Consider the following 25,028-nt stretch of genomic DNA (forward strand, 5'->3'; position numbering starts at 1 on the left):
CAACTCGCAGATGATTAGGCAAAAGTGAAAAAAGTTCAGAAATCAAAATACACATTTTTACATAACTTTATTTTAAATTGAATACACAAAGTAATGGAATGCAAATTCTTATAAAATTATAATAAGGTTTTGTAATGGCGTACTAGACCATTATTCAATTAATATTTTATATCATAAGATTACATATTTTATTTATAAAACAGATAACATAATTAAAATGTGTATAACACTATATCAGATCGTTTGGACTAGTATTTTAAGACACAATATTGCACTTTGGAATGTTTTCTCTTTCAGTACATATCTAAAACAAAAAAATCTTTGGCATAATTAAAGAATTGTACTAAAATAACATTAAAAAATTTAAAACTAAAATAACATTAAAACATTTTTTAATGTTATTTTAGTAAATAACATTAAAAAATACAATACAATATTTGATTACACTGGTAAGGCATTATAAAATAAAGATGAATACATGTTCCTACCTAATAAATTTAATGTAGGTACTTACACTCAAAAACAAACATGTAAATAATATTTTTTTGTAAAAATCAAATGACAATATTATAGTTATAGTTAAATATGTATAATATTTAGCTAATGAGCATAGTACCTACGTTCGTATTTGATTAAGTACTTAGCCTATGTGATGGTTCAGAGGTTGTAAACCTAGCGTTATAAGTACATACATCAATATATGATATAAATAAGGGGTAAGGGAATATACATGTTGGTAAAGCTAGGCGCCATAAGAGTTCTAAAGTGTGGAAATAGGGAATCTCACACAGTAAAAAAATAACATTTTCGGATTATTTTAAAGACTGGTTTACTTAATTTTGCTAGCACACCATCATTTTGGGTTATTTAAAAGTATGAGCAGAGCAGCAAGATTCCCTGTTTCATTTGGTACAAGGCAACACTTCGATGCGGCGTATGACTAGTGGGTGCTAAACTAAGAGCGTTATTGTTATCATTTAGGCAGATAGGTTACAGCTATAAAATTATCAGGGCTGTTCGTTTGTTTGTTTCAGCCGAAAGACGTCCATTGCTGGGCAAGGGCCTCCCTCAAGGATTTCCACAAAGACCGGTCCTGCGCCGCTCGCATCCAGGAACCTCCCTCGACCTTCACGAGATCGTTAGTCCACCTAGTGGGAGGCCTGCCAACGACACGTCTTCCGGTTTGTGGTCGCCACTCATGAATCAGGGCTGCATTAACAAACTAATGTGCTTTAATTAATAAGGCGTGCTGCGCATGTAAACAGGTCGACACATTCAGTATACAGTATGGTTTAGCTGCTGTACAAATCAATCAATGCTGTACAATCAGCACTCCTTTGAACTTTGTGTTCTCTTATACAGCTTGTAACAAAGAGTTTACGAAGTATTTAAATACCACAATGACAATCATACAGCACTCTTGAGCTTTTGGATTTTTAACACAGACCAGAAGGTCCACCAGCCCTAATTTCGATTAGCCTGACTGATTAATGATTCATTTCACTTTTTAGAAAATACTGATAAATTGAAACAAAATTAGGTCAATAAATACCTTGTGAAAGTGAACCTTATTGATGATAATAATAAGTATATTTAAGCAGCATGGCTCTGATTGGTGTTGGAACCAGGCAAACTATCCGGGTTTGCTAACGGATCCAGTTCAGCGAAGAGTTTGAACCAGGCGGCTTTGTCATCCTTCTTCGGAACCTTCGGAGACTTGGTAGGGGCTTGCTGTGGTGACTGGGGTGTCTTGTTGTTGTTGGTGCTTACTGGAGTCATGGGACCATCTATAAAGTTTGGAACAGCCAAGTCCTGAAACATTTAAATTGAAATTAAGTATCTAATTGCAGACTTCAAAATATTTTTAATAAACTGTTCCCAGATCTATTTCTTGATATGAACTGCCTTTAACACTTAAGAAATTATTCTGATCATTTTATCTTCAATATCACTCAGTCCCTAGGAACACTCAGCTGAATGTAAATGGTAAAGTATTCATATAGAAAAAATAACTTTTGTATGCTAGTGGGAAACTATCCCCCTTATTAATAAAAGTTACAACCTAGTTGAACTCTGGCTTAAATTGTTATCAGTATGTATAATGTCATTTTAATCCAGAGTTCATCCTAGGTGTAACTTTTTATTATTAAGGGGTAAATATATAAAAATGTTTTACCTGTAATAACTGTGAAGGCATAAAAGATCCAAAATTAGCTGGCATATCAGCATCCAGTCGTAACCCAGCCAAGTCTGACAGAATGCCTGAACTTTCTCCTGAAGTCTCAGGCTCCAGACAGCTGGTGTCAATCAAGTTGACCGAAGTGGAAGGTTCTTCTTTGGATGCAGTGGACAGAGGCTGGTTTTCTGCTTCTTTACTAACTACATTGTTTGGTTTGGTTTTGTCGGCATTTTCATCTTTGTACTCTTCCTGAAATGTTTTATTTGGTATCTAAAGTTAATTTCACTGATAACAACAGATGTTGTCTCAGTAATAGCACATTGGGTTAATGATAACTTTAAATAACATTCTAAATAAATCCAATAAACTAAAGACAAAAATGTGTGATGGCTGGGAACTTAACTGTTTATACTTTTCAGTCTAGAAACCATTCACAAAGCAAGCACTAAAAATTATTGATATTTTTTTAATAGAAAGTCAATTAATTTATTTACCTGGAAAAATAGCATCTGATCCTTATCCTGTGGAATCACCTCTTCTGGCTTTGGTTCACCTTCCCCTAAGTTCTGTGACAGTTCTTTCAAAATGCAGAACTCATACTGAGGAGTGGCATTCATTGTATCAGCCGTGGCTATCAGTGTTTGCGCCACTTTTGTGGCAAACGTCAAGAAGGACGACTGGTAGTTGGACAGTACATGGGAGAACATGTTGCATCTTGCTGCAGCTAGCAGGTCTATCTGAAATTCACATTAACAATCATTGATAGAATGAAAAAATCTGGCTTAATTATTGCTGGATACATCAACACCATTGTTCAGAAACTGTGTCTGTGAAGTGCCTAACTACTATGGAGTTGAGCTGTAATAGAATCAAGTAGGTACCTATTGTTTACATTTCTTTCTAGTACAGATAAATGAATAAACATACCTTCTGCAAAACATCAAGTGTCAGCTTATCAAACAGTTTCTTGCTTTCGCGCACTTGTCGCTGCGCTTTCCTGAAGTTGTCCAACCCGCGGCCGGTATCCGGATCCAGTTGAGCGCTCGTAGACTTCATCCAACTCAACGCTGCGCGATATTCAATGCGAGCCTTCTCCATAGCAGATACCGTCGCCCGCATATCGCTCACAGCGCGACCTCTAAACGTTTCCACTTCATGGTAAAGCCGCAACAAAGGCCCCCGCACTGATAAACGCTGCTGACCCGAATACGATATCGCCTTCCCCGCCGACACCATATGCTTCCCTGCCGCATTGTTCCCCTTACCCGAATCCCGCAAAAACTTTCCCAAAGAATTCTCCTCTTGAGCCAAAATACACAACCTCTCCTGATACTGATCTAACACTCGTTGTAAATGTAAGCAGCTATCTGATATTGATCGAAACAACTCTAACTTTGCGTCAAGCTCAGCGTCCGAGGAAACAATACACTCGTCTTCTTTGGTGCCCAATTTTTTCAGAACAGTCTTTTTTGTTACCCAGTACTGATGTTGCATCATTGTGAAACGGATTATATGCTGAAACAAAAATTACAATTTATTGATAAAAATTCTTTGGCAAATCTTTTGAAATGACGTGAGGAAAGCTCGCCCGTCAATTTGATAACTGTCAAATTTGACGTTTCTTGATCACGTTCTGAAATTTTTACAGCACACTCAGCACAGGCTCTATGGTTTCATTATTTTATGAAAAAACTCACAGAACGTATAAATCCAGCCTAATAAAAATCTTTAATTATATTGAGTGGAAGCTATTGGTTTATTTTTCCTCATTTCCCCGACTTTTATCGCACTAACTGTCAAACAAAACACGTAAAGTGAAAGAATAAAAAGTTGTCTATGGCCTTATATTTACAACCGGAATGTGGAATGGCTGCCGTGTATCGCGTTACGTGCAATTGTATTGGATTATCAAGTCGATTTGATGCTAATATGTATAGTTTCGCTAGATGAGAGTGACTTTATAGTACCAGCTTGTGAAAAATCCTACAATGTACTGTGCTAGTGATAATAAAACTATACCCGGAGTGTCATCGTCACAGTCTTCCAAGAATGTCAAAGATGGTAAGTTTGTGTGGTTGTCATTTAGCTTCAAATTATTTTAAAATGCTTGCTATTGCTATGCTATCATTTTAGATAAATTCTGAAATTTAAGAGGCTACTAATACTTTCTGGCTTTTATTAGATACGAAGGAAGAACTACATTTCTTTACATGAAAGTTTTGTGTATCTGCAACTTTTTGGAAGAAACATCAAAATGTTTTATTTTGAATAATTCACCAAAGAATTAAACTACTGATATTAGTTGTTATTTTGTTATTAATGTTAGTTATCAATCCATGAAATATGTAGGTACACTTATTCCATCAAGTGTCAATTTTATCAGGTTTATCTTACTTTTTAATTGCCGTGCACTAGATTGAAAATTGAGAGCAGCAAACTCAGTGAACACTTATTTCAGATCTACATTTTGGCTATGTGGGGCACATTACCGTAACTCGAGTGATGCCTAATGTTCTGAAGATTGCGCTGAATTATGTTTGCGGTTATTTTACATTATTAATTGTACATGTACACTGTAGTAATTATTTAAATTTTGTATATAGGATAGGAGGCAAACTAGTAGGAAATTTGTCATATTCAGGTTAAATGTTTGCGTTAGGATCATAGTGATATGATAATGGCAATTGTCAAATATGGGCCAGTGCCGATATGAAACTGCACCTAATATGAAGTTATTATGCATGTTATTAATGAAATCTATCTGTTCAGTTCACAGTATTTTTATTTATAAATAACATTACACTACAATCTAATTAGATACTATAGTAACAAGCACTGAACAAGGAATAGGGTGGCCGTTTCATTTTTCTTTTTATTAAGAATTAATGAATATCACATCAAAAAAGTTTAAAAGATTTTTTTAATGTAGCATCAGTCTTATAATATTAATATTTTCAATTTTAAGTAGCACCAGTAAAGCCTCCAAAAGAATTTCCTTTATTCCACAATCTCCCTCCCACCTCATTCCTCCCACTCATCCTAATAGTAAGGCCTCAGCCTCGAGTTTAGCGGGCAGCGGGGCGGGAGCGGCGGCGGCGCGGGAGCGGGGCGGGCAACGCAGACCCGTTCTCGAAACAAGCGGGCAGCTCGCGCGGCGCTTTAGCGGCGAAGTGTTGTGTTCGGGGTTGTGTTGTCGAGATATTATTTGTTTTTATTCGCAAACGAAATGTCTGAACAACGGCGAAAATTTTATTTCGATTCAAATTTATTCCTAACGCTCGATTTATTGTGGGCAAAAGAAGGAGTGCGCTGCCCGCTCGTTGCCCGCTCCCTCGCCGCTGCCCGCTCGTTGCCCGCTCCGGCGCCGCTGCCGCGCCGCTGTTTTCGAGAACCGGTCTATTTGATTTTACGCATAAGATCCTGCCGCTCCCGCGCCGCCGCCGCTCCCGCGCCGCCGCCGCTCCCGCGCCGCCGCCGCTCCCGCCCCGCTGCCCGCTAAACTCGAGGCTGAGCCTTAAAAGGGATAGATAATGCTGAAGCATTGAAAATATTTTGTACTAATACATCCATTGTATATCTATAATGTAACTTAATCTCCTGTGCTTTAAGTTCATTCTAACCATTCTAACCTACAGAGCCTTAACCTATCTTTCAGTTTAAAATATAAACCTAGGTCCACTAAATGTCAGACAAAATGCCAAATACAAAAGTGACATAAAAGTATGCTAGCCTTAGAGGCGTAAGCTATAAAAGGCGACATTCACCATTCAGCCATGTCATTGTTAACCAAATCGCTGGAAGTCGGTTGAAGCAATATAACTCTATGCAGTAGGCTTAGCACTGTTCAAAGTAAGCGGCGATTTAAACCCGCAAAAAAAATCAATGACATTATGGCTTAACTTAGAGCATTTTTGTCGTACATAAATATTACCTACGAAAAGCGCTTCCATTACGAAACGTAATGACGTAAATAATACGAAAATTACCTAATGACTTTTTCAACGGACAGACGTGATCCGCCGCCGGTAACTTCGTCCCCGTACCCGAGTATCGGATTCCCTAAAAACCTTCCCCATTCCCGAACCTTCAGGAATGGTATTATCAAATTTCCTTCCTTATGGAACCCATAAGCTATTCAAGGAAAATTTTGGTCTTAAAAAATTTCTGTTTTTCTGGCTAGTACGACAGCAGTAAAAAAAACCTGCCTTGTACTGGATTAAAAACTGGAATTTCTATCAGTTTTAAAATTTAAATTCGGAGTTCGATTCGGACATGAGAACTTACTGTACCCATAGACTCGAGAACCATCAACCATTACCAACAACCGGGTCAAGGCTCGTCTCGTATCGATGTGTCTCGCGTGGGGCTCTCGATATACTTTTATTGGTCTATTCCACTTTGATCACCTGGCTTTGATGACCCAGGTGATCAAAGTCCACTTCCAGCGAAAATTTAGTGTCCTTTGATCACCCACGGATATGATGCCCTGGGTGATCAAAGTGGACTCCAATTAAATTATTATTTTAGTGTCCTTTGATCACCTACATACAAATCACACCTCCTCTGATTAGACACGTCATGTCCAATTGTAAGTACAAACATTTTCTTAATATAGTCAATTTTTTTACAGCATGAAATATTTTAAAGCGTTACTTACCTGAACAATGTTTGTCCGTACATTAAGTATAAGTGGAGGTGTGATTTGTATGTAGGTGATCAAAGGACACTAAAATAATAATTTAACTGGGGTCCACTTTGCTCACCCAGGGCATCGTATCCGTGGGTGATCAAAGGACACTAAATTGTCGCTGAAAGTGGACTTTGATCACCTGGGTCATCAAAGCCAGGTGATCAAAGTGGAATAGACCCTTTTATTGATCCATTTACCGTCTTCCGTTTCGGATTTCATGGAATCACAAGTTCGAATCGCCGAGAGACCGCTTCTTTGCATAATCTTATCGAGTTTCTCCAAGTAAAGATAGCTTTTCAGAAATATATTACGGAAATACTGCAGTCCGCGATTCTATAAAATGTAGAAATATGGATTATTATTTTCACAAATCTTTCGGAGACTGTCATGTCGTCAAAAAGGAGGATCATGCGGTAATAACTAAATCTTCATAAACTTCTATCTTATAGATTTTTGAGAATCAGGACATTTAGGATTCTGTAATCGCGCGCGCAAATGTTGAATGTCGGTTGAATGGATCGAAAAGAATATTCGTAAATAGAAATCACAACACCGAACATCATCGTCTCCTCTCATGCTCTATGTTCTAGCGAGTTAGATGCGCTTGGTAACATCTGCGTGGCTTGTAGAAACCTGTTAACCTACGTTTTTATACGGGTCTGTTACCTAAAATGTAAGCACTACCTATTTTGCCATTTCAGGTTCTTTGATCTTCGTTGCTTAGCTATACAATGAATGGATGAAAAATTAATTGCTTCGCACATCTCAGTGCGTCATCACATCATCCTTGTAGTCTATTCATAACATTTTCTTTGACATATTAACCTTAAACATATATTTTGCTGCTTCTTTTATCTTTTCGGTGTTCTGTCTGTGGCACTTGTCTCGAATCTCGGTGCTATTTGGGTGGTGATGTAAGGCCAAAAGAACAAATAGTTCACGCCACGAATAAGCTAATCCAATCATCGTAGCAACGGCCGCGTGGTCAGACTGATTGACTGAAGATGGCGCCTTCATTAAAAATTTTGCGATTAATGGTTGGACCATGAACGAAGCAGTGACGGGCTCTTCTTTAACTATCCTTTGGCTGATCGGTTCGCGTTTTTCCGGTTTGTGTTGAAAAAAATAAGATTAAAAGAGTTAATTATCCGTAATTAGCGAAATTCTGTATTTTTTGTTAGTCTTCTTAACAACCGCAATATCGTGCATTGTTTTGCCGAAAGAAAATCAAAATGCCTTGTATTTAGGAGTAAATTGCTTTTAAACTAATTGATTTTGCCGCAAATACAATCGTTAATTTCACGAGCTAACCGTTTCTAGAAATCAGCTTAAAATGCAATTGTGTGGTAGAATTAAAATTACGCCAGGGTTAGTCTAGAACAATGAATTTATTCTAAGTATTGCGGCGTCAACGTTGGTGCCAGTTCAAATAACATTTCCTAGGTTGCTGGCCTCATGCAGCTGCAAATGCCGAAGGTTGCGGACCGATAGAGCTCTGCAGGGTTGTCATAATCTTAAATTGAACACTGCTAACGCTCTACTATTTCGCAAGAAAACCAAAATTCGCGTTTTACACACAGAGCACACCGTGAGACTATTAATATTTACCGCAGACTATGAGCGAATTCGCAATTGATAGAACTTGATGACGTGCCGTCGAGTGTAAATTACAGATAATAAATATCAGATGAAAGAAATTTCCTTCCCTTTCACTGTGAAATGTATTATTAAACCTACTTAATTATCTTTGCCTCGTTACTCGCTGCGATCCAATTCAAATTAATATTAAAGCAGATATTTATGTTCCTAATTAAAAGAGCCGTTGTTGGTTAATTTTAAACCCGACATCTTTGAAACTATTTTGCAACAATTGGACGTTGTGTCTAACTACTGCTTCGTAGACAACAATACGAGTTAAGACGACTCATTACATATTGCTGCTATAGCTCTAGTTATTAACTTAATTAACCAGCGTCTCAGTGGGTATTGTTCACTTTATTCGTGACAATTTTCCATCGTTCCTCGAAAGCGTAATTCTTAAGAAATAAGATCCTTTGTTGTTATTTTGCTAAATCCGGACAATGGTTGTTCTAAACATAGTAATCAGCAGAATTTTCCAGAAGCACATTAAGTCGCCCATATTTTACTCATTCAGTGTTCATTGTTTTCATAGTAATATTGTAATAGCCATTACTCATGCAAAAGAAATGAAAATTGGGGTAAATATGGTACCTATGCTATTAACGTTGTTTTCAAAAATATTGTTTGTTAAAACTCGTTTATGACTGTTAATTGAAAGAATTATTTTTTTTAACATGAAACATTCTGTAATTATTCAGTCAAAAAACTATTCCAATAGCTTTGACAAAAAAGTACTTGAACTTAATGTGGGACTTTCTAAAGTTACGGATGAGCTCTCGTGAAATACGGGCGTGACCTAGGTTTTCAAAGTTATTTTCTGGGTTTCGTACTAAAAATAGAAGGTGGGGGAGGGAGGCTGGCGAGAAAGGCTCCCAATTTAGCATTAACGCGGGCCTTCCGATCAATGGGGAGTGTTTTCCCTCTCAGCGCTAAACCGATAAATGTGTCGGCTTTATTGGAAAGAGAAAAATATGGCATCAAGAATCAATTACAAACCATAATGGACCTAATAGATTTTAAATTAAGATTAGGCTCCTTCGGGACAACTTTTACATTGTTCTTTAGGAAGTTTTCATTAGGGCGAGGGGTGTCACTGGCTCGTAATATTTTGATAACGATACTCTCAAGTCATAACTGAAAGATACGCCTATCTCATTTTTCATATCCTTTGTTTTGCGAATCGTATTTCAAACATTTGGAAAATGTAACTGGATGGACTTCAAAAGGGATTTAATTAATGCAAAGTTGGCTGTATGTTTCCGCTAACAATCTCGGCCATTCAAACGCAGGCTTCCCGTACTTCTGCGTCGGCAATTACAATTTGCCGTGCACGTAAATGAGTGTATTGATGCGTCGGGCAGAGAGAGGTGTATGGAATCGGGGTGCCGGTGCCGGGCGCTCGCCGCGTCTGCCCTGACACAGTTTAGGCGCCGGCGCGGCGCGGCGCTGCACCGCTCAGCCCAGCCAGACGCCACGCGGTCGCCATCACGGACGCTACTCGCCACGTCTCAACGATCTCGCGAACTTCCCGAATAAGTTTCGGATTCGCCTATTGTTCGGACACAATAGCGATGTGCGTTATCTCGCTTCCATGTCAGTGAAGTAAACAATTCTGATTGAAAGTGACCCTCTCGAATTCCCTGAAGTGAACGAGTGACGTAAGGATCTTGATCTTGTTGAACTGTTCCGGATTAAGAGTTATCGGACTTGATCGAGCTATTTTATAGCTCGTTTTTAATAAACAAGACTTCAAAGCCGTCAAGCTGTATTCCTTCGAAAGTTTCAAGGTTTACGAGTACGATGAAGATATAATGTACAACGGCCACGAGGATGGCTTCGGTACGACTAAAAGAAGTGAGTCATTGTTTTTAAATACATTTAACTTTTTGTCTCTACTTTCCTTATTTTTGGATTATTTACAATAGATTAATTTGCAATGTGTAGTAGGTTAGGAAGTAACACTTGTAAAAGTTCGAATGTTTACAGGAAAATATAACTGTGAGCAGAAATTTTGTTGACGAAAGTATGTGTAACGTTCTTCGTATGGGTACTAGATGTTTTTGTAAGTTAGCTTTGCTATCAGAATGAATCAATTTACTACTTTTTAAAAACGGATATACACATTGTTCTTCGTAAATCCTTATCAGGTATTGATAAAAAATCCTTATTGGTGATCTCACTTCGCCTACAAGAGTAGATACTAGAATAGAACTGTTTGGTAAATTTAATTAGTCCTGCCTGTTTCTGACACTAGTTAATAAACAAAGGTGGACTAGATAACGATATTGTTTTAAAACAATCGGAGAGGAGGTGCATCACGATTTATTGGCCAGAAGGAGGTTTGTGAGGGCTTGTCGTGAGTTAGCCAGCTCTCATGAAAATTTAATGACACAACTTTGAATGCCGCACAATCGATAAAGCCGGTCGTGATATTTCACACACATAGCCTCGTTATTAACTTGAGTTAGATTATTGAGGGGTGATTGTGTTAGAAATGTTTTGACCTGAATATAACTATCTTACCTGTGCTATACCGGTTACTGTGTCCAGGAAATTGTTATTTTAAAGCCTACTGTCCCATCTAATATCTGTCTTGTTTACCTATCTGTCCATTGCTGAAAAGTTGTCTCACTCTATTTAAGTTTCCACCTACCTTTGATAATGTATGTCACACAATAGCAGTAATTCGTGAACGTATATCAGTTATTGTATGACTAATTAATAAATTAGCAACAGCAGCTGTCACATTCCCATTGTAAGGGGAGTGACGTTCAACGTTTAAAATACATCATCATACCTTGCTGTCATCCGCACCTGTATTACGTAAGCGATTAGCGATAATATCGCAAGTATGATCGAATTCACCCTTGAAGAATGAGAATTTGGATTTCGTTTAATCGTATCGTGTTAAAAACGATAGAAATCAGTTTAATAGAGTCGTAAACTCGCAATCACGCTCCCCTTTCGTCGATGTGATGTTTTACCATACGTAGTCTGCATTTTTTGGCGAATTAAAGAAATATTTGAATAAAATTAAATCAAGGTATGGAGCTTCGGGATTTTTTTTTATAAAACTATATCTGCTTTAATTCGTTAGTGGACAGTTTAGTCTCATTAAATCTAATCCCAGCAATCATACATAAAGCCTTTTATTGGCTCTTTTTAGAAGAACCTTACAATGATTCTCTACTTTGGCGTTAAGTTATTATAAAACTATAATAAATGACGTCATTTGTGTAACCGTTTTTATTTGGAGTGGTCCAACGTCACCGCTATTGGTAGTGCACCAACCTGTTTCTTATTGCTAGAATTAATCATACGTCGTTTGACTGGTACTGTATGCTTCAATGACTCGATCGCTGATTCGAAACGTTACACATCAAATAAATTAGAAAACTGATTTCTATTTGTGTTTTGTTATTCAATAAAATTGCTGAAATTCGTTTAAAGATTCGCAGAACAATATGATGACAATACTGTGCGGTTCTTCTTTAATGATAGAGCTTGATGAGTCTTCAGTAGGATCGAAAAAAACGGGAAGAATCAGGAGAACAACCACGTAACGTAACTAAATAATAGTTGGACGTGTTAACGAATATAACTAAGAATTAGAAAGAATTAAATAGAACTAAACGTGAAAGTTTATCTAATTGCGTGTTTAAAGATCTTTAGACTTTTCTACATTCAAAATTGGCAATCGGGTGAAAAGAGTGACAAATCTATGCTGCATTCTAATATCGAATCCTTGGGTTAAAGACTTTATGATTAAATTCTACTTTCAAACAAGTCAGTTATTATTAAACTATAGTATGACGCACGCACTACATGTTTATAATACAATTACCAGTTTTAACCACGTTGACCTGTAATAAAGCCGCGTTAACCCCTGACGGACGATTAAACATTAGTATGATAAAGACTATAAATAATGCATACGACCTTTGTGGGTGGTTGTGCCTATCGATCTGTGAGGTTTCTGCTCGTGCTACCACGTGAAATGGAAAAATAAATAGGTCTTGGTGTTTGGGATTCAGGAGAAAGTAAAATGTCATCTATGTAAGAAAAACTGACTAAAATAATTGGACGTCAATGATATTGCAAGAGAGTTTAATTGAAGCTACCTACTTAACAACAATACAGTTGAAACAGTTTGATAGATCAAAAACATTAAAAACTCATAATACGAGTATAATATTAAGCTTATATCTTTAGTAGAGCTAGACTACTAAGAGACGCATCTTTACTGTCGGCAGCTTACTAGGTAATTTAATATTGAATGTCCTTAAGATTAAAGGCGGTCATCGTTAGCAACAGTTGGTGGACAATTTTAATTGTCTAATCTTCTTTTTCATCATCATCATCATCATCATCATGTCAGCCATAGGACGTCCAATGCTGAACATAGGCCTCCCTCAATGCTTTCCATGTTACCCGGTTAGTAGCGGCATTCTTCTTTTTGTCACTTAATTATTTAGATGACGCGACGCTTCATTGGCGCAGTCTGAGCATAAGACGACCTATTCTGTAATTTATTGAAGTTACGTTTTCTTTTCTTCGAAACCTGGAGCAAACCGCAAACAGTATCGAAAAAAAAACCACATCTGAACACCTAATTACGATCAATAATGAAATGAACAGATATTTTAACAGTTAATGAATCTTAATTAAAGCTAAATTAGTTGTATTAACGGTGCTGGAAAATCTAAAATTAAAGTGCAAAAATATACCGTTAGATACGTCCGAAGCCGGGAGCAGAAACACACATTTTAATAATTCATAACGTTTCTGTTAATTTTCTATAATCAGTAATCATTACCTTCTGGGCATTACAGGAAAATTATCCTCTAATCTGATTTTAAAATCCTCGGAAGATTGAATCAAATTAAGTAGAGATGTCAGCTATAAGGAAATTCATGGATGATATAATTGAAAAGAGAAATTTAAGTAGAAAGTTACTGCCGCGTTGCAATTAAAATCAAGCAATAACAAAGCAAATGTCTTACGTTGCGGTTTACACAACAGCAATATCAATAGCAGAATGCAATAACAGGCATCTTATTTACTGAGGCAGATTCGAATCTGTTCGCAGTACGACATCTCGCATTATTATAATTTAATGGAACATGCACTGCATTCGACGCAGTGTTCAAGTAACCCAGGGTTGCCTATGCAAAGTTTTATGACCACATTTTAAAGATAGCAATACCAGAATACACAATTAACGGACAAACTGAAAACAAGTGTCAATGAAGCCAAACTAATTGCAATTTAATTATTGTTCAATTACATAATTCAATTACTTCAATCAATTGCATTACAAATATAAAACAAAACAATGAGTACCTGCTGTATGTAATTAGTAATTTCAGATAATAGTAGCGCTTCTTTAAACGATGTAAACAAGACACTAAGAAACTCAGAGCTCTATTTAAAACTCTCCATTCCAAAAAATCAGGACACGTCCTGGGAGAACAACTCGATGACAGCCCTAAAGTAACCAGTTAAGCAAGCGCGGAATAAGCGAGCGAGCAAGTACGCCGTCATCGCAAGATAAGAGTAGGTGAACTGGTGAACGGGCGTTGGCACTGGCTTGTCTGTCTGGCCGGCCAGTCCGCTCTGGCGCTCCGACTCGAATACACGGCGTATGCGCACCCGACGCACGATAACTAGGCCGCTCTCATGTGATACACCATCTCTCATATCATGGCAGAAGTGTGCTCAGTGACCACTCATATATAACGGCCCGCGACCGACCACCCAAATGTGAACGAAAATCTGAAGTGCCGAATTTAATTTAGCCAATTTTATCTATGTGGGCTACGTGATAAGTGTCAAGTGTTAATAACATTGTTTCGAATTTTGTCACAATATACGGATATCCACCGTTAGGTAGACGTTTCTTGGAATTGTTGCGAATTTGTTTTGGTGAATGAGTCAGTTAACAGGCGTCGGGATTGTTAACTTCGTCAACGTGCTGCCTACGATTTCTGAAGGTAATAAAATGTTTTATCAAATCCGGTATTATTTTGGTTTAGAGCTTACAACGAAATTCATGATTCATTTAACGTTAAAACGGCACGTATTTTCCATTTAGAACTTTGTGGTTGTACACCAAGTTGGTCGCTATTATTCATAATAGCACGCTAATGTTACAATAACATTTTCTATTCTTTGTTATTGAAACACCGTTATCATTGCAAACAGCAAATCAGGTCTAGTGAGTCATGTTGTACAACAGCCACTGCACTTTATGTGATTCTGATCGGTGCACATTTCATCTGATTAAGTGTATACTCTATTACGTGTCAGCTGCTGTTTGAATGCACATGCGTGCTGGGATTGTTCTTTGTTTATATAATCTGCCCGTACAATCTTATGTAATTCACGTAATCAACAAATTGTTGTGTTTGCAATGTGTTAGGGTATTTTAGTACTTAACTTCAATGAAAGTAATAGAGGTGTAAGTATTTTTGTTGGCGTTATCTCGTCAAGCATTTGAGATTCCTCAAGAATGAGTCAATAAAAGAATTTCCCCACTCATAACAGTTGCTTTGTGATTGCGGTTTTTGCACATGCAAATAAGTTTGTCTTATTGGTAACACCTGATGAGCGATGATATTGCTTATTCATATACTCCGTGAAAGTTTACTTTCTTTTTTCGCAAACAGCACCATTCATTACCATCTTATCTCTTCGGAAACGTTTTGTAGCGTTATTAAACGCTTTCTTACTTCGGCTTTACGGCGAATCCCCCTGTCAGAGTATTTCGTGTCCACTTTTCACATATGGTATAACATGTAAGAGCCTCCAGCCAAGTTGTTGTAAAGTCCATTTTGGAATTGAAAATTATTTTGGAGCAGGTAGCCGATTTTGGGTAAACACCTGTTTATTTGGGCCTGTGGCTTGCGTGCCTCATCTTTGACTTTATTAGCTAAAACAATCAAATTATTATGTTAAGAAAATAAAAAAGTTATTCTAGATTGACCACCAGTTAGTAATAATCTGTTTGTTTCAAGTTTGTATGCGGGTATCAGTAGCGATATCCTTTTCAAGAGAACTTACTACCAGTAATATAAAATTAGAATCTAAGGATGACTTTGAATAAACGTCGATCTTTTGTTGCCACAAGACGAAACAGGTCATAAGCATCGTACAAAAAACGGCCATAGTTTTCGACAACCGTTTGGAACAATGATTCAGACCCCTAAGCACTTGGCCTTGATGGTATCCGCCTGATTCGCAGCGATCCAGTTGACATTCGGCGCATGAACAGGTGCGCCGGCGCCGGGTTCGATGAACCACACACCCGAACAATTTATTTCCTTTAACTCGCAATCGATCTGCGTTTTAAGGATTTAAGGACACGATTCTCATATAAACACCAGGAGAAATAATGTTATAATATCTCAAGTTGGTAAATGGAAAGCTTATTCAGATTGTGTATTATTTAAACAAGTTAAGATTATTTTTGAACCGAGACAGAAAAATACCTAAAGTACTTTACAAACTAGTGAATAAGTGTAAAATACACAATCATTGCGTCTCTAATGTAAATACACCAATCTTACAAGATAAGTTGACAACTCATGTCTATCGTTGCACGATTCTCGATTGCTATGAACTGTTTCTTCATTTACAAGCTAAGTATGGGCGGATCGCGAGATGCTTCCATTGTATTTTACTGTTTCTGGAAATACCCACATACCGTTTCCATCTATCGCTGTCTCGCGACGGGTTCTCGACACTCCATCGTTTTTGCTCATGCAACGATTTCAAGCCGTTAACAAGAAGTTGAACGGTTGCATTCTACTTCAATTGGATAGCATCGATGTTGCCAACTGGTCGCACTACCCGCTGTTTATGTGGTACTAAAAAATAAACTACGCCATATCATTAAAGTACGTGACCCCGATGGTAATCTCCGCGTAATGCAATCCACAGGTATTACAATTGTGTAAATTTTCTTCGTTGAAATTAACTGGAGGTTGAATATCGATATTTGCTTTAGATATTGGTGAGTGGACGCTCGATGCATTTTAATGAGTCTGTAATGGTTTAGAATTGAATACATATAAGATCTATATTTGCATACAGTGGCAACATTATCTTCTATTGTGGTGAAGCCTGGCCGTTTGGCGAGCCGTAACGTGCATGTACAAATAGTTGCAATTCATCAGTGTCGCTTCTAACAAAAGTCTTATACTCTGTTGCCTACTGCGGTATTGCGACAGACCTTGGAAGGCCACATCTCAACGGCCGCCCTGGCGTGTGTACCGCAGTCAATGATACGCGGTTGTACCTAGCTCTAGGAAGTTGTTAAGAATAATTACCAGCAATTTTAGATGCGGCAAAAACTTGTCCGCTTCGTGTGAGTACTGTTACTTTACGATTTAACTCACGCCTTTTAAGGGTGTTAAGTTTTAATGTTGCCATGACAAGTTTTTCAATTCTTGTCCTGTATAATATTTTTTATGTATGATCCGAGATACCTTACAGACAAAATTACAAATGTACAAATTGTTTGTTGTCTTTATAGTTAGTAAAAAAGACTCTTCATAATTTTTTGTAGAGCATCATTTTATAGAATGTCCATAAGATTTCTAAATTCGTTAATCTCACACCGGAACCCATGGCCATAGGGAGAGAACTGAACGCTTGGCTGGGCGCGCTGCTTGACCACGCCTCGATGCGCCTCGGGCCACTTTGATATGGAAACTATTGTACAGTCCACATCACGTCAAATCATACATTCCTGTTGCAAAATAGCACTTATCACAACTTATTAAGAACCGTAGTGTTTATGGGCCTGTCATCTGCACCACTTGCATTAATACTACTCCCACTTTATATCTCTTCTAGTCACGAATACTAGAATGCAAGATTGCGTTTAGCGACGTATACTCGTACAATGCGAGAATGGCTTTAGCTAACACTCCAACGCTCTACATTTCTTATTTATGCAGATGATTCGACATGTTCTCCATTAAGAGGCTTTTATTTTTATTTAACGTTATATGCAGTCCAATTTGTCATGAAATTCCGCGTATGTATCCGATGTTGAACTGACCCAGTAGGCAGTGTATAATTGAGCTCGAATTTTGCATGTATTCTCTGGATGTTATTTTATGGTATCATCTGCTTGTTCCGTGTATTCATGTATAGGGATAAAATTACGTGTAGGCTATTTTTTATTTACTTTTGTAAACTTGTCAGTCAAAGTTTCTCACGCAAACAAGCTGCAACTAAAAAGTTTCGCTTTATTACCGTAATTAGAAATATGAATTAGCTTGCGTGAAAGCAATCTTGTGACAATCACTGAATAGCCAACTTGTCTTGCTTTCTGCTTTTGTGTGAGATGTACGTTTTAAATTTTAGTTTTGAACACGCTAATTCAAATTTCTAGCTATAATTCATTAGCTATATGATTTTATTATTCAAGCATTCTGGAAGACGCTTTCAAACTCCTGGAATGGAAAGGATTCGGCATAAACATTAATGGCGAGTACATCACTCACCTTCGGTTTGCCGACGATATTGTGGTCATGGCAGAATCGTTGGAAGATCTTGGCACAATGCTCGAAGACCTTAATCGAGTTTCCCAACAGGTAGGCCTGAGGATGAACATGGACAAAACGAAGCTTATGTCGAATGTCCATGTTACGCCCTACCCAGTTTCAGTTGGGAGCTCAATTCTCGAGATTGTCGACAAGTATGTCTACCTCGGACAAACGATTCAGCTAGGTAGGTCCAATTTCGAGAAGGAGGTCAATCGTCGAATCCAACTCGGCTGGGCAGCGTTCGGGAAACTACGCAACATCTTTTCGTCCAAATTACCTCAATGCCTGAAGACTAGAGTGTATAACCAATGTGTGTTACCAGTGATAACTTATGGCTCGGAAACGTGGCCTCTCACTATAGGCCTTATACAGAAGCTCAAAGTTGCACAGCGTGCTATGGAGAGGGCTATGCTTGGTGTTTCTTTGCGAGATCGAATCAGTAATGAGGAGATCCGTAAACGAACCAAAGTCGCTGACATAGTCCGACGTATTAGCAAGCTGAAGTGGCAATGGGCAGGGCACATAGTACGCAGAACTGACGGCCGATGGGGCAGAAAGGTTCTGGAATGGAGGCCGCGTACCGGAAAACGCAGCGTGGGACGTCCACCTACAAGGTGGACCGACGACATCGTAAAGGTAGCAGGGAAGCGCTGGACGCAGGCCGCTACCAATCGATCAACATGGAAAGCATTGGGGGAGGCCTATGTTCAGCAGTGGACGTCCTGTGGCTGAAATGATGAATGATGATGATTTTATTAATGCTTCGAGAGATATTATGCTAAGATAAGTCGATGTCATTGAATGAATATCAAACATTTTGTATCCACATAACCATAATTTTATTCACATAGTTCTTTCAGTTGATGAAAACCGCATTAGAATCCGTTGCGTAGTTAGAAAAATCTAAGCGTACATACAGTTAGTGTAGAGATAATTTAACAACTAATCACATAACCTAGTTCTAGTTACTTTCTAGTGTAATGCTACTTATGCGGCAGTATTTATGTGTTCACTTTTGCTTTGCATATCCCCAGTCCCTGGGTAGCGTGATGTGCAGTAATAAACGGCGCCACAGTTAGACAGCGCGGGTTAAGTCAGCATTTACATTACAATTGCCCACATTGTGTGCAGGGTCGCAGGTTCGAGGTCACGAGTCGTGTGCACTCGGCTCACTTGCTTCAATGAACGCTTTTGTTCCAAGTTCCAACGCTTTGCATTTACTAGAGTAGCGTTTTCTGTTTTTATACAGCTTTGGGTCGTTAATCTGTGTAGTAGGCTGCCCTTATACAGCCAGTCTTTTTTATCGGGAGATCATTATTTCAAAAGCTACGGTTTTAAAATGAAATTGAAAAGTATTATGTAACTTCTAAAGTGCAATTACATGTAAGTGTTTGCTAATTTTGGAAAGTAACTGATCCAATTTGGGAATTCGACTTCGGTGCTCGATGCAAAGCCTTTTGTATCAAATTGAACGCTTTTGTTTTTAGCTTTTGCGGTTTTCCTTACAAGTCACAAAGAGATTTTAATCCTATGTTCCACTGCAATTGGCTATACAAAAGTAATAAATGGAGCTGCGGAAACACCTGCAGTGTAATCAGAAATTAAAATGATGCTGATTATTATTCCGCGGTCGTTCTTAACCAGATGGATTTCAGATTTTATTCGTCTGACTTTAATTACATTTTCCATTGTCAATATTTTGACGGCTCTTGAAAATTCATTCTTTAATTGACTTATCATTATTATTAAAATATTGAACTCTCCAAGTTATCTCCTTGTTAAAAATACGTGTAAATATTTGACGTTTAATACAGAACATTAAATTAGATGTTGAATTTTCAAACAGATTATTTTATAAAAAAATAACAACTTGTATAATTAATTATTGTATTTATAATTAAAATGTTCAATGCCAAGAGATAGCGTGAATAAATATAATTACATTCTGTACCACACTAGCCTTGTTTGAGAGTAAACCAAACTAAACCTTGGTGATAACTATGTCAGGTTTGCTAATTAGTAGTCATTGGTTTAACGGTTTGTTGCATTGTTTGTTCAAGACAGATAATGTCACTTAATAATAAAAGTAAATGCAGTAGAATTATTTACATTATATTTATACTGGTCTATGATAGATCGCATTGGAATTCTTTCGGGTAAAAGCCTCCTTATTCAATCACAAAGACATAAGAATCTATATCCGTAATTGATTATGTACTTAACTAGGACATAATATTTATAGAGGGTGTCATATTACATCAAAATTCAAATTTATACTGCTTTAATACATAACGTCCCTTTGTGCGTCACCTATTGCACTTACTGTGTTTGTAATTGAAGTTTTGTTACATCGTTTATGTATAGTAAGTAATAATCGTCTTGTATTGTTATTCGTTTGGCGACTACCGTCACGTTTTGTATTAGCATTATATTTTAAACTGTACTCAAGTTGCACTATTGTATGTAAATAGATCTATTAAAGAATCGTCAAGCTTAGTTTGCATTTGAAATTGATAATCAAATACAATATGATGTCACAATACATATAGATAGAATCAGTAGTAAAGTTTCTACACGGGTTAAGAAACACAAACAAGCAATTATAATTTATACAGGGTGACCCATTAGCGGGTTATTAAACAAAAATGATTGATTCTATTGCTCAAATGTAACAACTTTCCAAGAGAACTTATAAAAAATAATTATTTGATCATCCACGTCACCCTGTATAGTTGCCATATTTTGTTCTGAATAGTTCCAAGTTCCAGGTATCATACCAATTACCTAGTCACGTAGTCATATGAATCGGCCGAACACTCGGCCTAGTGACGACGAGATTGTCACTCGAACCCTATTTTATTTATTCGACTGAGTGCCCACTCTCACGCTTCCTAGCACTGACTCTAACTCCCGTATAAACACAGTATGTTGTCGCTTTTGAACTGATTGCTGACTAGTTTACTGACTGAGACTAGTTTTAGCCTTGTCACTAGTGACATTTCACAATTTGCTACTGCAATACTTAAATAGTTATAGTTTATTGATATTATGTTGAGTTGGAATTGCTCTAATAACATTGATTTCATTTCCTTTTACTTCCTCACTTCCTATTTAGTGCCGTTACTCATTCATTAAAGGAAAAATTGCCAATTGACGCTTAAACATTGGAATTAATAGTGTTTCGATTTGATAGCGCCATGATTCACGTACACCTCAATACGAATGCTTCTTGGAAAATTCATTCATGTGAATCACTAATTTATATTCAAAGCAGCAATATTGAGGTAAATATTGTTACCCAATTGATTAGTTATTTACATTCCTTCATTCTCATCTTAATTAAAAGTAGGTAAGTACTTATAGTAATTTGTATTTTTTATTGCCAAAATTATGACTAATTATTTGCTTGTGTCAGGAGTGGGTTTAGCACAATATTCCAGTGATCCACGAATAACCTTCCTAGAATCATTATTTACACTAACTATCGGTTGTCCGAATATCCAGGGAACTGATCAAAGTTATTAGCATATTAATCATTAGCTACTCATATTTTCAAGATGAGTCACTTGATTACAGCAATGACTCAGATAAAATTAACTTGCAGATACTATTTCTGGCATTGTCTGTTATTTACTAATTAAATGAGGCTTGATTTTTCTAAAATAAGACTCACGGATCATCACTATAGTCTTTTTCACATAAGATGATTCGTATGACGTTTCGAGTTTGAAAATTATAGAGATGTCACATAACTAAACCATAGCGATTTATCTATCGATTTTTTTCTAAGAGTTAGTAAAACCTACTTTTAGAGAAATATTTTGTATAGGTGTTATTCAACAAAAAACATGTTTTTTTTTAATTACAAATATTATTGTAACAATTTTTTATTGATAATATTCAAATTCTATGGACTTCGTGTTAAAAAAAACGATTCCAAAAAAGTACTGGTTCTATTTCTTTAGATTAAAAACTATTAATTTATTTTCAATACGTTTATTAAAGTCAACAATCGAAAAATATAGTTGATTTTTTAGATGTTTTAAATAACTAAGTATTCACTGCAATCGATTAATGAACCGCGGAAATAATCGATTTTGTTATACAAAAAATACCCCAGCACTAAATCTATTCCGTTTCACACATTGCGTACATTAAATAAAAAATATTTTTACATCGTATTTAATTAAAATATAATCAATAGACTCAGATTTTACTTTATATTTCAAGACAAGTAGTTAATTTTTTTTTTATTATATTGCTAATAAAATACAAATATTTTTTCAGAAATATTCTGCATATGTAGTATGCGTAATATGGATAACCTTGAAGTGTCATACGGATCATCTTAGGTGAAAAAGACTATAGTGCCCCAGAAACGTATCTACAAGTATTGGCTCGCATTTATAAAGCTGGCGCCACTCTTGTCATCACTAATAACATTTCACTAAAACTGAGCGCACCATTTCATCTGACATTTACTGTGCGGCTTCGTTGAAAATAGTATATTTATTATTTATCCTCACATTTTAGTTGGATAACTGTTGATATACCAACGGTGTCGAATTCGAATCGACCACTTATGGATTTAAAAAATCGATTTTCTAATCTGGATTAACACGTAACATGGTTTCGATTGAATAAACGAGTTCATTTGTTGTTAATCCGATAAGCGTCTTAAATAAGATCTCAGCGATAAAACACGGATTATTACGGTAACGTTCTTTTCGTTGTGATTTATTCGCTATGGGAAGTAATTAAGTATGACATGATAAGAATTGCAATAATTTATCCAAGACAGCCTTGAGAAATTTGTTAAAATATTCATGCATTATCTTTATTTTAGATCTTTTGCAATATGCACGAATAACATATTATTTCAATATTTTTTGCAGTATTTGGTGGTTTGTTGCAAAGCGACCAAACCGCTTATGCAAATTCAAATTGATTGACCATGTTTGCATCACGGGCGCCAGATGTCTGTCACCAAATACGTCGATTATGAATACGTAATATTTAAAATATTATTTGCACAGACGCACGAGACACGTCAAAGTAAACACTGGGATCTTGTGCAGTTGTAATAGGAGTGAAATTGCAGCAAATATGTGTCTGCACTTAACCTATTAAACAGATTAGGCAAGTGCAGCGCGAATGCACTATTTTGTTTGTCCGCGGTGCAATCGTGCGCAGTGGGCGGAATGGCACGCGGCCGGCGGCGCGGGCGCAACGACGCTCGCGGCAAGGTCGACGAACGACTTTCGCACGTTCGTATTAGTGCGGTGATCGAGTCGATCACAATCGAATAAAGATATCGAATAGTGACCTTATAATTAACCCATTTAATATTAATTCCAATAGGCACTCCTAGTGTAAAATGTAGAGTCAACGTCATAATATTTAACCTGTGTTTTTCTTTTATGTTCAGTCCTAACTGCAGCGATGTCAAAGGCTTATTTTCTGAAATATCTTGTGGTTAAACTCATACAATAGAATGCTACCCTTACATCTTACAGATCGCCAAACCTTTCTCCGAGTTGGTATACCTATGCTTTTAAAAATCACAGTGATGATAATCGATTTAATCGCATAATTGCGAATTCAAATGCGAATTAACAATCGACGCGCACATCTCTACGACTTGATTGCTTAGCAGTTAGCCCGCTGGGACCCGGTTTTGTCACAATCGGTGCTTTCCGAGCGCAAGAGCCGTAGTCTGTTGAACTCTTGAACTAATCCTAATTACGAGGAATTTTAATGATGTAGTAACACAAGTTACAAGCTTTTAGATTTGAAATGTTATCGAGAGGTCTTAGCTGATACCAGCTGCCATTTAGTTTGCAAATAAACTTCTCAGGAATATTTGTAGATTGTAAATTCGATATATGATTGATTTACTGCCAGGTTTGCTTCACAAGTTGAGCAGTAGGTATCTGATTTATTGTTTATAAACAATCGTGATAGCATTGCACACATATACATGTCAATTCGGTGCTTGAGAAGTCTTAAATTTATGAGTGTACTTAGCTAACACGATCTAGAATTGTTTCAATTTGAAATATTATTGAGAAGCTTCTGTTGCTAAAGCTTCTAGGTGTTTTACACAATCCAGTCATTTAGTTGGCAAACAAGTTTGTAGATTTGCTTGACAAGTCTCGTGCTATCCTATTCATCAACAGTAACAGTATTGCTCTTTGGCGATCAATTAGGCGAAAGGTCGCATTAGTCTACATCTAAATTACCACTTGAGTATAAAATCCCTGAATATTTATCTAAGGTAGAATCAGGCTTTACCCGAGTTTCTTGTCTATAGGTACTAGACTCCTCTAGCTTCTATTTCGATTTGTCACAGATTGACTATCGCGCAGCCCTCGCTCGGGTTCATTTTCGCGATAATACCCTCCTATAATACTCTGGAATAGTGTAGTTACCCAGAATGAGATCAGTTATTACAGAGAGTCACCCACTAGCTATCCTTCGATACAAACTTTTCCTTTATATTTTAAGTTACAGTTACACCCGACTATGCATATTTGTTGCAAAATGGCACTATGTTTAGAAGATAGCACATAAAGTTCAGCTTGATGTTCTATCTTCTATACCTAACTGGACTATTCCCACCTCTAGTTCTCTCTGTGTAGCCAGGATCTACAGCTTGACCGCCAATAAAAACCCAACCAGTGAAGGTCAAGTTTCTCCCGGAGGAAAGTTAAACTGTCATTGCACCCGCAACGAAATTAATCAGAAGAACATAGGAGGAGTTCGAAGTTAAGGTTCGACTTCTATACCTATGTGGCTGTTAGATTAATAGCTCTCGCTCTGAATGAATGCACCACAAATCAGCAAGTATTGTCGTAGGCGTTTTTATCTCACCCGCCCACGTGGCGTTCGGACAGTGTCAAGATGTGTCATATGCCTTTTTGGTCATGCCATGGCCCATGTCGAAATGATAACGGATGTT

The 25,028-nt window shown here is 37.2% G+C and overlaps 2 protein-coding genes across 3 annotated transcripts in view; one reads left to right on the forward strand and one right to left on the reverse strand.

Moving 5' to 3' along the window:
* Nucleotides 1-418: 418 nt before the first annotated feature.
* Nucleotides 419-3,783, reverse strand: ICA69 (islet cell autoantigen 1-like protein). The gene is made up of 4 exons (XM_028302069.1): nt 3,107-3,783; nt 2,674-2,916; nt 2,177-2,428; nt 419-1,812 (listed from the first exon to the last, which is right to left on the reverse strand). The coding sequence occupies exons 1-4, from the start codon at nt 3,674-3,676 to the stop codon at nt 1,594-1,596; spliced, it is 1,284 nt and encodes a 427-aa protein (XP_028157870.1). The 5' UTR covers nt 3,677-3,783; the 3' UTR covers nt 419-1,593.
* Nucleotides 3,784-4,010: 227 nt separating this feature from the next.
* Nucleotides 4,011-25,028, forward strand: part of Eip63E (cyclin dependent kinase Eip63E) — a 51,958-nt gene continuing 30,940 nt past the window's right edge. The window contains exon 1 of one of the 2 annotated variants that reach the window (XM_028302067.1): nt 4,011-4,240. In XM_028302067.1, the coding sequence (XP_028157868.1) occupies nt 4,168-4,240 (73 nt within the window). In that variant the 5' untranslated portion in view covers nt 4,011-4,167. Of the gene's footprint in view, nt 4,241-14,113; nt 14,504-25,028 lie in introns of those variants that run through there. The other variant, XM_028302068.1, reaches the window with a different exon arrangement.

The sequence above is a fragment of the Ostrinia furnacalis genome, unplaced genomic scaffold (genome assembly GCF_004193835.3).
Source record: "Ostrinia furnacalis isolate ACB-3 unplaced genomic scaffold, ASM419383v2 OfSCF1067, whole genome shotgun sequence".
NCBI lineage: Eukaryota > Metazoa > Arthropoda > Insecta > Lepidoptera > Crambidae > Ostrinia > Ostrinia furnacalis.

Coding starts and splice junctions, on each gene's coding strand:
- ICA69 (XM_028302069.1), bottom strand. CDS start 3,676: ATGATGCAACATCAGTACTGGGTAACAAAAAAGACTGTTCTGAAAAAA. Junction 2,917..3,106: donor CACTTGATGTTTTGCAGAAG/GTATGTTTATTC, acceptor TGTGAATTTCAG/ATAGACCTGCTAGCTGCAGC. Junction 2,429..2,673: donor ATCAGATGCTATTTTTCCAG/GTAAATAAATTA, acceptor AAAACATTTCAG/GAAGAGTACAAAGATGAAAA.